General features: G+C 37.7%; 2 protein-coding genes across 2 annotated transcripts in view; one reads left to right on the top strand and one right to left on the bottom strand.

The window, feature by feature from the left end:
• The window catches only part of LOC137647079 (prostaglandin E2 receptor EP4 subtype-like), a 552,101-nt gene that overhangs the window by 158,756 nt on the left and 378,351 nt on the right, over nucleotides 1-14,994 (bottom strand). The gene's annotated exons all lie outside the window — the stretch shown is intronic.
• LOC137647077 (hepatic lectin-like) lies at nucleotides 3,436-13,595 on the top strand. The gene is made up of 5 exons (XM_068380245.1): nucleotides 3,436-3,554; nucleotides 3,843-3,872; nucleotides 4,441-4,635; nucleotides 5,563-5,617; nucleotides 13,372-13,595. The coding sequence occupies exons 1-5, from the start codon at nucleotides 3,521-3,523 to the stop codon at nucleotides 13,535-13,537; spliced, it is 480 nt and encodes a 159-aa protein (XP_068236346.1). The 5' UTR covers nucleotides 3,436-3,520; the 3' UTR covers nucleotides 13,538-13,595.

The raw sequence follows: 14,994 nt of genomic DNA on the forward strand, positions 1-14,994 counted from the left end.
AAGCATTCGAAAGAGAGGCCCACGGCATCCAGGATGCAGCGAGAGTGCGGATCTCAGACAAAATAAATGGAGTAGTGAGATTAGACTGTCTGTTAATAAGTCAAAAAAAAAAAAAGCTTTGATGCCAGACCCCTCCCCCCCCCCACCACCCATACTTTTACCGATGAGGGTTCCACTATAGCACATCATCAATTCTTACTATTGTGAAAATCTTCACCACATTTGAGAACCACTTTTCGTGATGATTGAGAATCACTTTTAGTAGGGAAGTGGGAGAGAGATCTTTTGAATATCAAGTAAGTCGATATAATTAATTACACTACAAAAATTGTCTATTTCAATGATAATTAAAGGCTTAAAAGCCACTCATGAATGGCAGAGGCAAGAGACAGTGACAGTGCCCGTGCCCTATCAAGCAGACAATGCCCTAGAGATTGACCATACATTAAATGATCCGCGCCCAAGCTCCCTCTCCTCCCAAGCTAGGACCAGGGAGGGCCAGGCAATGGCTGCTGATGACTCAACAGATAGACATATAGGCTCCCCCAAACACCACCAACCTTAGCTCACAAGATGGTAAGGTTGCAGACACTAATGGACTAACGAGACTAAGTGGGACTCAAACCCCCGACTGGCAAACACCAGTCAGAGAAGTTACCAATCAGGCTACAATAACCGTATTGCAGAAGATCGAAGGTTGGTGGTTATGAAAGACAAAATTCTGATCGATAATTCAAACCAAAAGAACCTCTTGTGTTAAGACTCACTCCAACGGATTTATGCAAGGATAGAGGAATAACACAAACCTTGATTTCTCCTCCCAAACTAAGAGAGGAAAACATTCACTCCCGACGTCCGATCAGCAAAGCCAGAGGAAGCAATGGTGGCCGCCTCAAATCGACAATTTTCCCTATCGATCCTAAATCAGTGACGTATACAACTATAGTAAATCTTATAACTTTTCATCTCTAATGTGTAACTTAATAGCATATCCACTTGGAAGAAAAGCCTAAAAGTACGATTAAAAACATCAACTAAATGAGAGAAACTCATCAAGTCTGACACTAAGAGATGTATTTATTTTCTTTTTTGTAAGGCAGAAAACCACCTGGTGTGTACTTATCATGAAGGATGAGAATCTAACCACTCTGCGTTGAGAACATAATTCTTCAAACCTTAAAGAAAGAAGGTTCTTGTGAAGCTCGATATCACTGCTGTCGATTGTCACCACTTGAGGACAAATGTTCTTTCCGTTGAGAAAGTTTTCGAAGACGAGAAATGCATTGCTGAAAATAACTTATCAAATAAATCAAATAACGTAACGAGCCAGAATTTCAAAATTATTAACATACGAAGATACAATTAATAGGTGGAAATAAAAACTATTATGCTTATGAAAACCTAACTAGCTTCAGGGTTAACGAAATATTCATTAAAAGGAAATTGCAGTGAATGATTGTCTGCGGAGTGAATATCTAACAGAAGCCGTCAGACATATGATAAACAAGAAATAAAATAAACAAGCTGTTTGAGGCAACGCTCGAAACAGAAAACAAAAGGAGACACGGAAATAAACAACACATTTAAGTTAGGAACAAATTACAAAAACACAATATTTAGAGAAAATAATTCCTTTACGGGCTGCCCAGCGGCAAGAGCCTGTGTCTTACATAAGGTAAGGCAATCTACACACACACACACAATAATTCCATCAAAATTGAAAAGGACAGTCTACTTCATGTGCATGACCTAATTCAAAAGCTAGAAGAAAAAATCTAAGCTTAGTAAGAAAGGGACGTAGCCTCATTTTCAAGTTTATAAAAATGAACAAAAAACAATGTTTTTGTTAGGAAGATTTTGGCTGATGGCTACGAGACACTTACGACTCACTAAGTATCTCTCAGTGTGCATTGACTTTGGATGGCAAGACACTGTACAACTCTTTTATTTGTTTTATACCAGAATAAACTGGATAATAAACAAGAAAAGAAGAGAGATTGGTGGATTGTACCAATTGGGAAGGGTACAGACTCCTGCATCTTCATCGTGGTTAAGTTCCAAGTCACTGAAGCAACAAAAAATAATCCAAATCAATACACTACAGCACCAGAGAAGAAATTCTGTTAGGTTTCATTAAGGAAACACCTCTTGGGTTTTACATTAGTGTCTTGAAACCATCAGTGGCTCTAGAACTAATTTAGAGTCCATAAATTCTATAGTTATTGGCAACAGCAGAACTGTATATAGAGGACAGGAGTATACAGGCTATAAGAAATAGTACTGTGAGATATCCTACTGAATTATCCCAACACCGAAAACATTCAATAACTAAGGAAAAAAATCTGTAGGACTTTAATATACCAAATGCTTAAAAGGCCAAATTACTCGATATAAAATTTCATAAGATGATGTATGCAGTGACGAGTTTCATTATCATCACAAAAGTATATTTTCTGTCCCCAAACATGAAAAAAAAATTAAACATAAAAACATGTCAGTTCAGTTCCGACTCTCAATCCCCAAAGAATTGTGAGTTTCGCAAAACGATTCGGTTGAAGACATTCAGGGAAGCACCGTATTGCGTGCAAGATAGCTCGGTATGTGTAGAGGTTTTAACTGGATGCTGATGAGCCTTTTAAACCGTTCAGTGAAGCCACTTAAAAAAAATATGTAATCAAATTTGTCTATCCATCAGCACATTAATGCAATAATGCATAAATGTACATATATACACACATATACATAATTCATTAGTGCATGTAGGCTATGTGTACTGGACTGGTCATTTATACTCTTCTACTAACACCAATTTGTTACACGTTTCTAAGACATGCAGTAGCAAAAACATAGGAAAAAATATAAAAGTAACATTAGGAGCAAAAATATATTGATGACTGTTTATTTTTGGAAATGAAAAAGAGAACACCGCGCTCTGCACACACCCACCCAGAGATTGATAAAGAGACTAATAAAGTACGATTTCATCCTCTTCACAATACGTCTTTTATCCCTTTACAGGTCTGGAGTGCTGCCCATTAAAAGGTAGGTTGGCCATTCGGGTATTCAACAAGAATCTGCGGTTCAGGATGCAAACGGCAATTTTTCATCTTGAACCTAGCTGATGGTAGCACTGTATACATTCATTATTGGGTCGACTGGTGGGCAGCTTAAAAAGAAAGCAGACCGACATTTCCTGTTGTGTGTGTGTGTACGTGTGTGTGTTAATCATCTCACATAGGCTTCATTCTAATATATCCTATAATATAAAATCTTAAATATAATTGTCTGCTTATATTTATAATCATTTAAGACATACATTAGGAGTTACCCGCCCCCCCCCCCTCTCTCTCTCTCTCTCTCTCTCTCTCTCTCTCTCTCTCTCTCTCTCTCTCTCTCTCTCTCTCTCTCTCTCTCTACTGATAAGCTGATAAGCAATCGATCGCAACAGTATAAAGTTAACCGAATCGAGAAAAACAACTTTGTGTTTCATCAACAGTGACACGACAATTACAGAGCAGCCATGAGGAACTTCTTGGCCCTGACGCTTTTAAGCGGTAGGTCCACTTCAATTTAAATTCATTTCCAGCATTTTCTCTCTTTCGTCTTGATAAATCAATGCATAAGCCAAAGGTTAAACCTTGAATATAATATAATATAATATAATATAATATGTGTGTATGTGTGTATATATATATATATATATATATATATATATATATATATAGAGAGAGAGAGAGAGAGAGAGAGAGAGAGAGAGAGAGAGAGAGAGAGAGAGAGAGAGAGAGAGAGAGAGACTATACTATGCATAATAACTGATTTTTTAAATTTACTTCTATTTTCAGCTCTTCTTGGACTCACAAATGGACAATCTAGTGAGTAAATATCCTGTATAAAAAAATAAATATTCATTTTGTAACCTCTTACCTAAATCACCTGTAGACGAAATGTGTCTATAGATTGATTTAGAAATTGATTTAGTCTTAAAACTTGATTTTTGAAAGACATGGAATACTTCTATAAATATCAGAGAAAGGATTGGCGTTGTTCGAAAATAGGAAAGCTGCAAAATAAATTGATGGACGACACATAGACGAATATTTTTATATAAACCTCACTGAAATTAGCAAAGAAAGAGGCTGACATATATTTGGCCTAGCAATTAGTTGTTATTGTTGATGTTGTTACGTTTGTAGAAGTTATAACAACAATATTGTAGTCGTAAAACAACGACGATAAAAAGATAAACTAAACCTTAAGTAACGTAATGAATCATATGGTGAATGCTTCCTTCTTGTTAAAAATCAATAATGATAATAATGATAATAATAATAATAATAATAATAATAATAATAATAATAATAATAATAATAATAATAATAATAATACCTAGTAAGCATTCCCAAGGACACGGATATCCTCTACATGATTGTCTCCTTCCAGTGTGTCCTCCGTTGTTCATAGAATTCTTTCCTGATCCTGCTGTGCCAATGCCCGTCTGCATTCATTTCGCCATGGACGCGAAAAGAGATTGGCACGCAGCCAAGGACTACTGCGAGGTCCAGGGCAGCAAGCTGGCAATGCTGTATCCAGGAAACTTGCATTTCGAAATCATAGATTACATCCTAGGAAACCCAGGTAAGATCGTTAAGCCTATAGTATTATTTACTCATGAACCATTTAATATTCACTGCACATATGACAATAACTCAAAACAACGTCAATGGCGCAGACAATAAATACCAAGAGATATAGTGATTGAAATCAAGTTCGTAATATGAATATATTATTACCTCAATTAAGGAAAGAACCTAACACTCTTCAAATGATAGGCAATGAGACCAATTTTGGCTCAGTCAGTAACTGGTTTTCCTATCGTTTTAAAGACTATTGGGTAAGATTGGGTCAGATCCCAAAGTGAGGCGGAAATTTCATAATAATAGTAAGCTATTACAAACCTCAAAGATACTAAACAAAAGCACTACACGCAATGAGCAAGGATTACTTTTATTTGTGGAAAAAAATCCTACTAAATCTATGAAGATAAAATAGTAAAGTAAGGACGCATATTTGTGCGACTGTGTTCATCATTATGTTAAAAAAAGATTCAATATTTCATTTAGAAGAGGCTGGCCTCTCAGATCAATTGAGATAATAATAGTCCACAAACATTCAGAAAAACAGGACTGATTTTATATTCCAAAGAGTTAAGATTGATGATGCCAAAACCCATCCAAATACAGACTAATTATGTGTGTGTGTGTGTTTTTAATAGTAATCCGTATCAACATGAATAATTTTCTTTCAAGTAAATAGCAATTCCAATCGAAAACTATGTCTGAAGAATCATGAGAGAACTTTTGGGAATGCAAAACTCTGACCTCTCTTAGTTTGAGTACTAGGGAATAGAGCCAAGTTATGCATAATAGGAATGGGAGTCTCATTACCAATTTCAGTATTCTTATGATTTGAATTTTCGTAATTTTTCAGATGCAAGTGATTTTGACGCAATATTGAAAAATCATTATTTCACGACTAACTACAAGCACTGAACTTTCTTTACAGCATGGATGGACGAAGGATTCCATATAGGGTGTACGGACGAGATTCACGAAGGAACGTAAGTGGACGGATCAATTTATTATTCTAATATTACCAACTCAACAATGAATGTAAACCAAATCAGATCCTGTATATTTATTCTTGCAACAACAACTACGTACGTAATCTTTATAGTTGAGATTTCATCTTGTTATAGATATTGAAATTCTAAACACGAGCTTCCGCTGAAATATTAGAGAGAAAAATTGCCTCTGGCTGATAAAACTTATATTAAGTAAATCTCTCTCACACTACAAAAAGTCCCTTCACCCCAATATACATGAACACGTCTGTCTGTCTGTTAAGATTGCCCTGCCTTAGACAAGACACGGGCTCTTGCGTTGGCAGCCCGTAAGCGAATGTAACTGTAATTTACTTTCATTTACTTTGAAAGAGGGATATGAACACGAGTGGGGCTCTCACAAGAAGAGAGATAGATTTGCCCCGCCAAGGATGGAAAATGAAAAGTCCTGGATAAATTTACTGAGAGATTAAAACCTATGGCGCTTTTGGCAACACACCCCTGTGAATTTGAACCGAGATTCACATTGAGCCACCTTTCGCACATTTATACAGTCGAGTTCGGTAATCTGATGTTTTTGTTCCTTCTCCTGAACCGTTTGCATGACTTTATCCTTTCTGACTCGTATGACTTTCATCCCTGTATCACTTTTCACCTTTGTCCTTTCTGACTCGTATGACTTTCATCCCTCTATCACTTTTTCACCTTTTCCTTTCTGACTCTAATGACTTTCATACCTCAATCACTTTTCCAACTTCGTCCTTTTTGACTCGATGCCTTTCATTACTCTATCACTTATTTGCCTTTGTCTTTTCTGACTCATGACTTTTATCCCTCTATAACTTTTTTGCCTTGTCATTTTTGACTCGTAAGACTTTTGTACCACCCGCGTGTCACACGATCGTACATAGTAACGACATTTCTCTTTTTTGTATATACTATCCTTTGTATCTTCGCTCTCCCCTCGCACTGACAGCAACTTGTATCAGCCTGTCTGCCTTATTCTCAGGATGGATAGCAAGAATTGGTATCCCTGAGTATATTACTTCTGACAGGGGAACCACTTTCACCTCTCAATTGTGGACATCATTACCGAATCTCCTGGGCACCACCCTGCATCAGACAACTGCCTACAACCCCGCTGCTAATGGAATGGCTGAACGATTTCATCGCACCCTCTAAGCAGTTTTGATGTCCCGCTGCAAGGATTCCAACTGGTTTACTCAGCTTCCTTGGGTCCTCCTTGGACTAAGGACCACTCCTAAAGACGCCCTGGACGTCTCGGCAGCTGAAATGGTGTATGGCGACCCGTTGGTCATCCCTGCCGAATTTTTTCCTTCTGCAACCTCCTCTGACGATTTCCCGCGCATACGTCACATCGTGGGAAAGTTTACTCCATGCTGCCAGACCTACAAGACCCCAGCAAAGCATCACATACCGACAGACTTGCACTCTGCAATGTACGTCTTCCTACGCAATGACACTACCAAGCCACTGCTAACGTCCCCTTAAACGGGCCCTTTCCTTGTGATCCAACGCAATCCGAAAGCATTCCTATTAAACATTCGTGGCAAAGAAGACTGGGTCTCCATTGATAGTCTAAAACCTGCTTATCTCCTGCCAGAGGATCCGCCTAAAGTTAGCCTCTCTAGATCAGGGCGTCCTATTTAACATGTACAGTATGTCAATTTTAGGGGGGGGGGGGGCATATACCACCTATGTGTCACACGATCGTACATAGTAACGACATTCCTCTTTTTTGTATATATTATCCTTTGTATCTTCGCTTTCCCCTCGAACTGACAGCAAATTGTATCAACTTGTCTGCCTGGGTGGGATCACCAATATGACGAGCCAAGAGTAGGTTGTAAGCCAAGGGCGAGATGAATGCAACTGAGTGGGCAGACAGTTGATACAAGTTGCTTTCAGTGCAAGGGGAGAGCAAAGATAAAAAGGATAATATATACAAAAAAAGAGACATGTCGTTACTATGTACGATCATGTGACACACGGGTGGTACACTTTCATCCCTCAATCAATTTTTTGCCTTAGTCCTTTCTGACACGCATAATTCTCAACCTTCTATCACCTATTTTGTCTTTGTCCTTTCTGACTCGTATGACTTTCATCCCTTAATCACTTTTTTGCGTTTGTTCTTTCTGACTCAAATGCCTTTCATTACTCTATCAATTTTTGCATTTGGACTTGCATGCCCTTCATCCCTCTATCACTTTTGTGCCTTTGTCGTTTCTGACTAATAGAACTTTCATCCCTCTATCACTTTTTTTCCTGTGTCCTTTCTGACTCGTATGACTTCCATCCCTCTATCACTTTTTTTCCTTTGTCCTTTCTGACTCATATGACTTTCATCCCTCTATCAACATTTTGTCTTTGTCCTTTCTGATTCGTATGACTTTCATCCCTCTATCAATTTTTTGCCTTTGTCTTTTCTGACGTGAATGACTTTCCTCCGTCTATCACTTTTTTCCCTTTGTCCTTTCTGACTCTTATGACTTTCATTCCTCAATCACTTTTCCAACTTCGTCCTTTCTGACTCGAATGCATTTCATTACTCTATAACTTTTTTGTATTTGTCCTTTCTGACTCGTATGACTTATCCCTCTATAACTTTTTTGCCTTGTCATTTTTGACTCGTATGACTTATCCCTCTATAACTTTTTTCCCGTTGTCCTTTCTGACTCTTATGACTTTCATCCCTCTATCACTTTTCCAACTTCGTCCTTTTTGACTCGATGCCTTTCATTACTCTATCACTTATTTGCCTTTGTCTTTTCTGACTCATGACTTTTATCCCTCTATAACTTTTTTGCCTTGTCATTTTTGACTCGTATGACTTTTGTACCACCCGTGTGTCACACGATCGTACATAGTAACGACATTTCTCTTTTTTGTATATACTATCCTTTATATCTTCGCTCTCCCCTCGCACTGACAGCAACTTGTATCAGCCTGTCTGCCTTATTCTCAGGATGGATAGCAAGAATTGGTATTCCTGAGCATATTACTTCTGACCTCTCACCTTTCACCTCTCAATTATGGACATCATTACCGAATCTCCTGGGCATCACTCTACATCAGACAACTGCCTACAACCACGCTGATTATGGAATGGTTGAACGTTTTCATCGCACCCTCAAAGCAGCTTTGATGTCCCACTGCAAGGACTCCAACTGGTTTACTCAGCTTCCTTGGGTCCTCCTGGGACTAAGGACCACTTCTAAAGATGCCCTGGACGTCTCGGCAGCTGAAATGGTGTATGGCGACCCGTTGGTCATCCCTGCCGAATTTTTTTCCTTCTGCAACCTCCTCGGACGATTTCCCGCGCATACGTCACATCGTGGGAAAGTTTACTCCATGCTGCCAGACCTACAAGACCCCAGCAAAGCATCACATACCGACAGACTTGCACTCTGCAATGTACGTCTTCCTACGCAATGACACTACCAAGCCACTGCTAACGTCCCCTTAAACGGGCCCTTTCCTTGTGATCCAACGCAATCCGAAAGCATTACTACTAAAAATTGGTGGCAAAGAAGACTAGGTCTCCATTGATCGTCTAAAACCTGCTTATATCCTGCCAAATGACCCGCCTAAAGTTCGCCTCTCTAGATCAGGGCACCCTATTCAACATGTACAGTATGTCACTTTTAGGGGGGGGGGGGGGCAATATACCACTCGTGTGTCACACAATCGTACACAGTAACAACATTTCTCTTTTTTGTATAAATTATCCTTTGTATCTTTGCTTTCCCCTCGAACTGACAGCAAATTGTATCAACCTGTCTGCCTGGGTGGGATCACCAATGTGGCGAGCCAAGAGTAGGTTGTAAGCCAAGGGCGAGATGAATGCAACTGAGTGGGCAGACAGTTGATACAAGTTGCATTCAGTGCAAGGGGAAAGCAAAGATAAAAAGGATAATATATACAAAAAAAGAGAAATATTGTTACTATGTACGATCTTGTGACACACGGGTGGTACACTTTCATCTCTCAATCAATATTTTGCCTTAGTCCTTTCTGACTCGCATAATTCTCAACCTTTTATCACCTATTTTGTCTTTGTCCTTTCTGACTCGTATGACTTTCATCCCTTAATCACTTTTTTTGCATTTGTTCTTTCTGACTCAAATGCCTTTCACTACTCTGTCACTTTTTGCTTTTGGACTAACATGCCCTTCATCCCTCTATCACTTTTGTGCCTTTGTCATTTCTGACTAGTAGGACTTTCATCCCTCTATCACTTTTTTTGTGTCCTTTCTGACTCGTATGACTTTCATCCCTCTATACCCTCTTTGTCTTTCTCCTTTCTGATTCATATGACTTTCATCCCTCTATCAGTTTTTTGCCTTTGTCTTTTCTGACGTTCATGACTTTCATTCATCTATCACTTTTTTCCCTTGGTCCTTTCTGACTCTTATGACTTTCATCCTTCTATCACTTTTTTGTGTTTTTCCTTTCTGACTTATATGACTTTCATCTCTCTATCACTTTTTGGCTTTAGTCCTTTCTGCATCGTATGAATTTCATCCCTCTATCCCTTTTTTGCCTTTGTCCTTTCTGAACTGCATGAATTTCATCCCTTTAGCCCTTTTCACCTTTGTCTTTACTGACTTGTATGACTTTCATCCCTTTATTACTTTTGTCTTTGTCCTTTCTGACTCGTATGACTTTCATCCCTCTACTACTTTTCTGCCTTTGTCCTTTCTGACTTGCATGACTTTCATCCTTCTATCACTTTTTTACCTTTGTCTTTACTGACTCATATGACTTTCATCCCTCTATTACTTTTCTGCCTTTGTCCTTTCTGACTTGCATGACTTTCATCCTTCTATCACTTTTTTGCCTTTGTCTTTACTGACTCATATGACTTTCATCCCTCTATTACTTTTCTGCCTTTTTCCTTACTGACTCGTATGACTTTCATACATCTATTACTTTTCTGTCTTTGTCCTCTCTGACTCATTTGACTTTCATACCTCTGTTAGCTTTTTGCCTTTGTCCTTTCTGACTCGTAAGATTTTCTTCCCTCTATTACTTTTTTGCCTTAGTCCTTTCTGACTCGTCTGACTTTCGTCCCTCTATTACTTTTCTGCCTTTGTCTTTTCTGACTCGTATGACTTTCATCCCTCTATTACTTTTTTGCCTTGGTCCTTTCAGACTCGTATGACTTCATCCTTTTATTACTTTTCTGCCTTTGTCCTTTATGACTCGTATGGCTTTCATCCCTCTATTACTTTTTTGCCTTTGTTCTTTCTGACCCGTATGACTTTCATCCCTGTATTACTTTTCTGCCTTTGTCCTTTCTGACTCGTATGACTTTCATCCCTCTATTACTTTTCTGCCTTTGTCCTTTCTGACTCATATTACTTTCATCCCTCTATTACTTTTTTGCCTTTGTCCCTTCTGATTCGTATGACTTTCATCCCTCTATTACTTTTGTGCCTTGTCCTTTCTGATTCGTTTGACTTTCATACCTTTATTACTTTTCTGCCTTTGTCCTTTCTGACTCATATGATTTTCATTCCTTTATTACTTTTTTACCTTTGTCCTTTCTGACTCGTATGACTTTCATCTCTCTATTACTTTTCTGCCTTTGTAGTTTCTGACTCGCATGACTTTCTTCCCTTAATTACTCTTCTGCCTTTGTCCTTTCTGACTCGTATGACTTTCATCTCTCTATTACTTTTCTGCCTTTGTAGTTTCTGACTCGCATGACTTTCATCCCTTAATTACTTTTCTGCCTTTGTCCTTTCTGACTCTTATGACTTTCATCCATCTATTACTTGTCTGCCTTTGTCCTTTCTGACTCGCATGACTTCCATCCCTCTATTACTTTTTTGCCTTTGTCCTTTCTGACTAGTATGTTTTTCATCCCTCTATTACTTTTCAGCTATTGTCCTTTCTGACTCATATGACATTCATCCCTCTAATACTTTTTTGCCTTTGTCCCTTCTGACTCGTATGACTTTCATCCCTCTTTTACTTTTCTGCCTTTGTAGTTTCTGACTCGCATGACCTTCATCCCTTAATTACTTTTCTGCCTTTGTACTTTCTGACTCGCATGACTTTCATCCATCTATTACTTGTCTGCCTTTGTCCTTTCTGACTCGCATGACTTCCATCCCTCTATTACTTTTCTGCCTTTGTCCTTTCTGACTCGTATGACTTTCATCCCTCTATTACTTTTTTGCCTTTATCCTTTCTGACTCGTATGACTTTCATCCCTCTATTACTTTTCTGCCTTTGTCCTTTCTGACTCATATTACTTTCATCCCTCTATTACTTTTTTGCCTTTGTCCCTTCTGACTCGTATGACTTTCATCCCTCTATTACTTTTGTGCCTTGTCCTTTCTGATTCGTTTGACTTTCATACCTCTATTACTTTTCTGCCTTTGTCCTTTCTGACTCATATGACTTTCATTCCTCTATTACTTTTTTACCTTTGTCCTTTCTGACTCATATGACTTTCATCTCTCTATTACTTTTCTGCCTTTGTACTTTCTGACTCACATGACTTTCATCCCTTTATTACTTTTCTGCCTTTGTCCTTTCTGACTCTTAAGACTTTCATCCATCTATTACTTGTCTGCCTTTGTCCTTTCAGACTCGCATGACTTCCATCCCTTTATTACTTTTTTGCCTTTGTCCTTTCTGACTAGTATGTTTTTCATCCCTCTATTACTTTTCAGCTATTGTCCTTTCTGACTCATATGACTTTCATCCCTCTATTACCTTTTTGACTTTGTCCTTTCAGACTCGTATGCTTTTCATCCCTCTATTACTTTTTAGCCTTTGTCCCCTCTGACTCGTATGACTTTCATTCCTCTATTACTTTTCTGCCTTTGTACTTTCTGACTTGCATGACTTTCATCCCTTTATTATTTTCTGCCTTTGTCCTTTCTGACTCGTATGTTTTTCATCCGTCAATTACTTTTCTGCCTTTGTCCTTTCTGACTCATATGACTGTCATCCCTCTATTACTATTTTGCCTTTGTCCCCTCTGACTCGTATGACTTTCATTCCTCTATTACTTTTCTGCCGTTTTCCTTTCTGACTCGTTTGACTTTCATCCCTCTATTACGTTTTTGCCTTTGTCCTTTCAGACTCTTATGTTTTTCATCCCTCTAATACTTTTCTGCCTTTGTCCTTTCTGACTCATATGACTTTCATCCCTCTATTACTCTTCTGCTTTTGTCCCCTCTGACTCGTATGACTTTCATTCCTCTATTACTTTTCTGCCATTTTCCTTTCTGACTCACATGATTTTCATCACTATACCACTTTTTTGTCTTTGTCCTTTCTGACTCGTATAACTTTCATACCTCAACCACTACTTTCATTGCTATGCCACACCCATCTTCCCTTTGACCTTTCCCTGTTTTATAATATCTACAGAAGGCGCAAGGCTTCTCTTTCCCTTGACCTTTAAACTTAATGATGAATTGAACATTAAATCAAGGTACAATATGACGGATGACAAAGTTCCATCTACATTCAATGAAGGACGTCCTAAAAATGGTGACTTGGTAGCTCATAAAATTCAGATTTGGCTGTTCAAAGATAAACATTCTTCTCCTAACCAACTGCAGCAAAAATCACAATAGAATACAATACAATACAATACAATACAATACAATACAATACAGCAGTTCTTAAGAAACTGATTTATTGTCTTACATTCGTCTGATATTCTTTCACTATCCTTCAAAAATCATTTATATTTTTTCCAGCTGGCTATGGATAGATAATACTCCTGTGGACAGGGGACTTCCTCACTGGTATCCTGGTCAACCGGATGGGGGATATAATGAAAACTATGGCTGCTTGTACTATACTGACTTCATGTACAATTCCTGCAAAAATGGGCAAAAGCTGTACACCATCTGCCAGATTTAAATAAGTCTTGACACACTTCAGCAGAAAAAAATATATATGTAAAAACAAAAGAGTAAAATGTTTATCTTTTTCACGTTTAATAATAAAAAAAAAAAAAAAAACATCGATCTTTTGGTGATTGATACTGGAAAAGCACAGTCTCCTTAATTTCCACCTTTGGATGAAAAGACCGAAATGGGAGCGCTGCTTGGAAGGAAGCTCGGTCTCTGAAAGAAGGGTTTGCTTGGTGGACTTTCCTTCCTAAATACGTTGTGAATGATTTCGACAGACCATTTCATTGTAACCATTGGTTATGATAAACCTAATAACAAAGGGAGAACATCAATGCGAAAAGGGGGAAAATTCATATCACATTCTAAGCAGACATTACAACATCACAATATACTCCAACACAGTAAAATAGTAAATTAAAACTAAAATTGAATAAGATGGATACTTGCAAATATAAACATAGCCTGGGCAATCATAAAGCCCGCTATATACTCAAGTACAAGTACACTGAAAGACAAAGTGCTAACAAGAGAAATGCAAAATTGACTGAATTTCGCCTATTCCTCTTAATCAAGATAAGAGATTCACTTGTTTTTAGCAACTAGATATTACTGCCTTTCAGCATTCTTAGCAAGGATATCAAACACAACAATTAGTGTGAAATTTTCTTTTTGAATAAGTTATCGAGTATATACAAACGCATTTACTTCAAAGTTTCTTCTGATTTCGTTTTCATAATAATACAAATATCATAAAGAAAGAGAATAATAATGCAGTAATACTTCGGTTTACAAGTAACTCAGAACATGAGCAAGTCGGTATAGGAGCATGAAATTTGAAATCAGTGTTCGAGAGTTGTATGGGTCTGCGAGCAAGAATTTCGTCCACATTATTATTATTATTATTATTATTATTATTATTATTATTATTATTATTATTATTATTATTATTATTTTGATCATTATTATTATTTTGTGGAAAAAAAACAGTCGTACAGCACCCATACATTTTGTTCGAGTGACTTCTCTGCCCAGACCTTAACTCTTTCACTCCTCTTCTTCTATTAACGTGCTTTTTTTCCCATTCGTATGGGGTAACACGGATGCCTTCTTTTGAACTCTTTCACTGTCTTCGCAGTATTCGTGCCAGTATTACATAAGTTTATCTTGGAGCGTTTTCAGCCACGTGCTTATACAAAGCTGTGACCGCATGTTCTTTATAGAATTGAGATTTATATTGTCCATATCAAGTTCAAAGTACATCAAATATATATATATATATATATATATATATATGAATGTGTGTGTGTTTTTGACCGGTGCTCGGCAAGTGTCATTAAGACCAGATTTTTTTCCATATGTACAAGAACTCTAGAATATAATTTTGTTAAAAAAATCCCTATAATAATTTAATTTTGTTAAAAAAATCCTTAAAAAAACTTAAAAAGAATATCACAACCTGGTGAA

The sequence above is a fragment of the Palaemon carinicauda genome, chromosome 9 (assembly GCF_036898095.1).
Source record: "Palaemon carinicauda isolate YSFRI2023 chromosome 9, ASM3689809v2, whole genome shotgun sequence".
NCBI classification, from domain to species: Eukaryota; Metazoa; Arthropoda; class Malacostraca; order Decapoda; family Palaemonidae; genus Palaemon; species Palaemon carinicauda.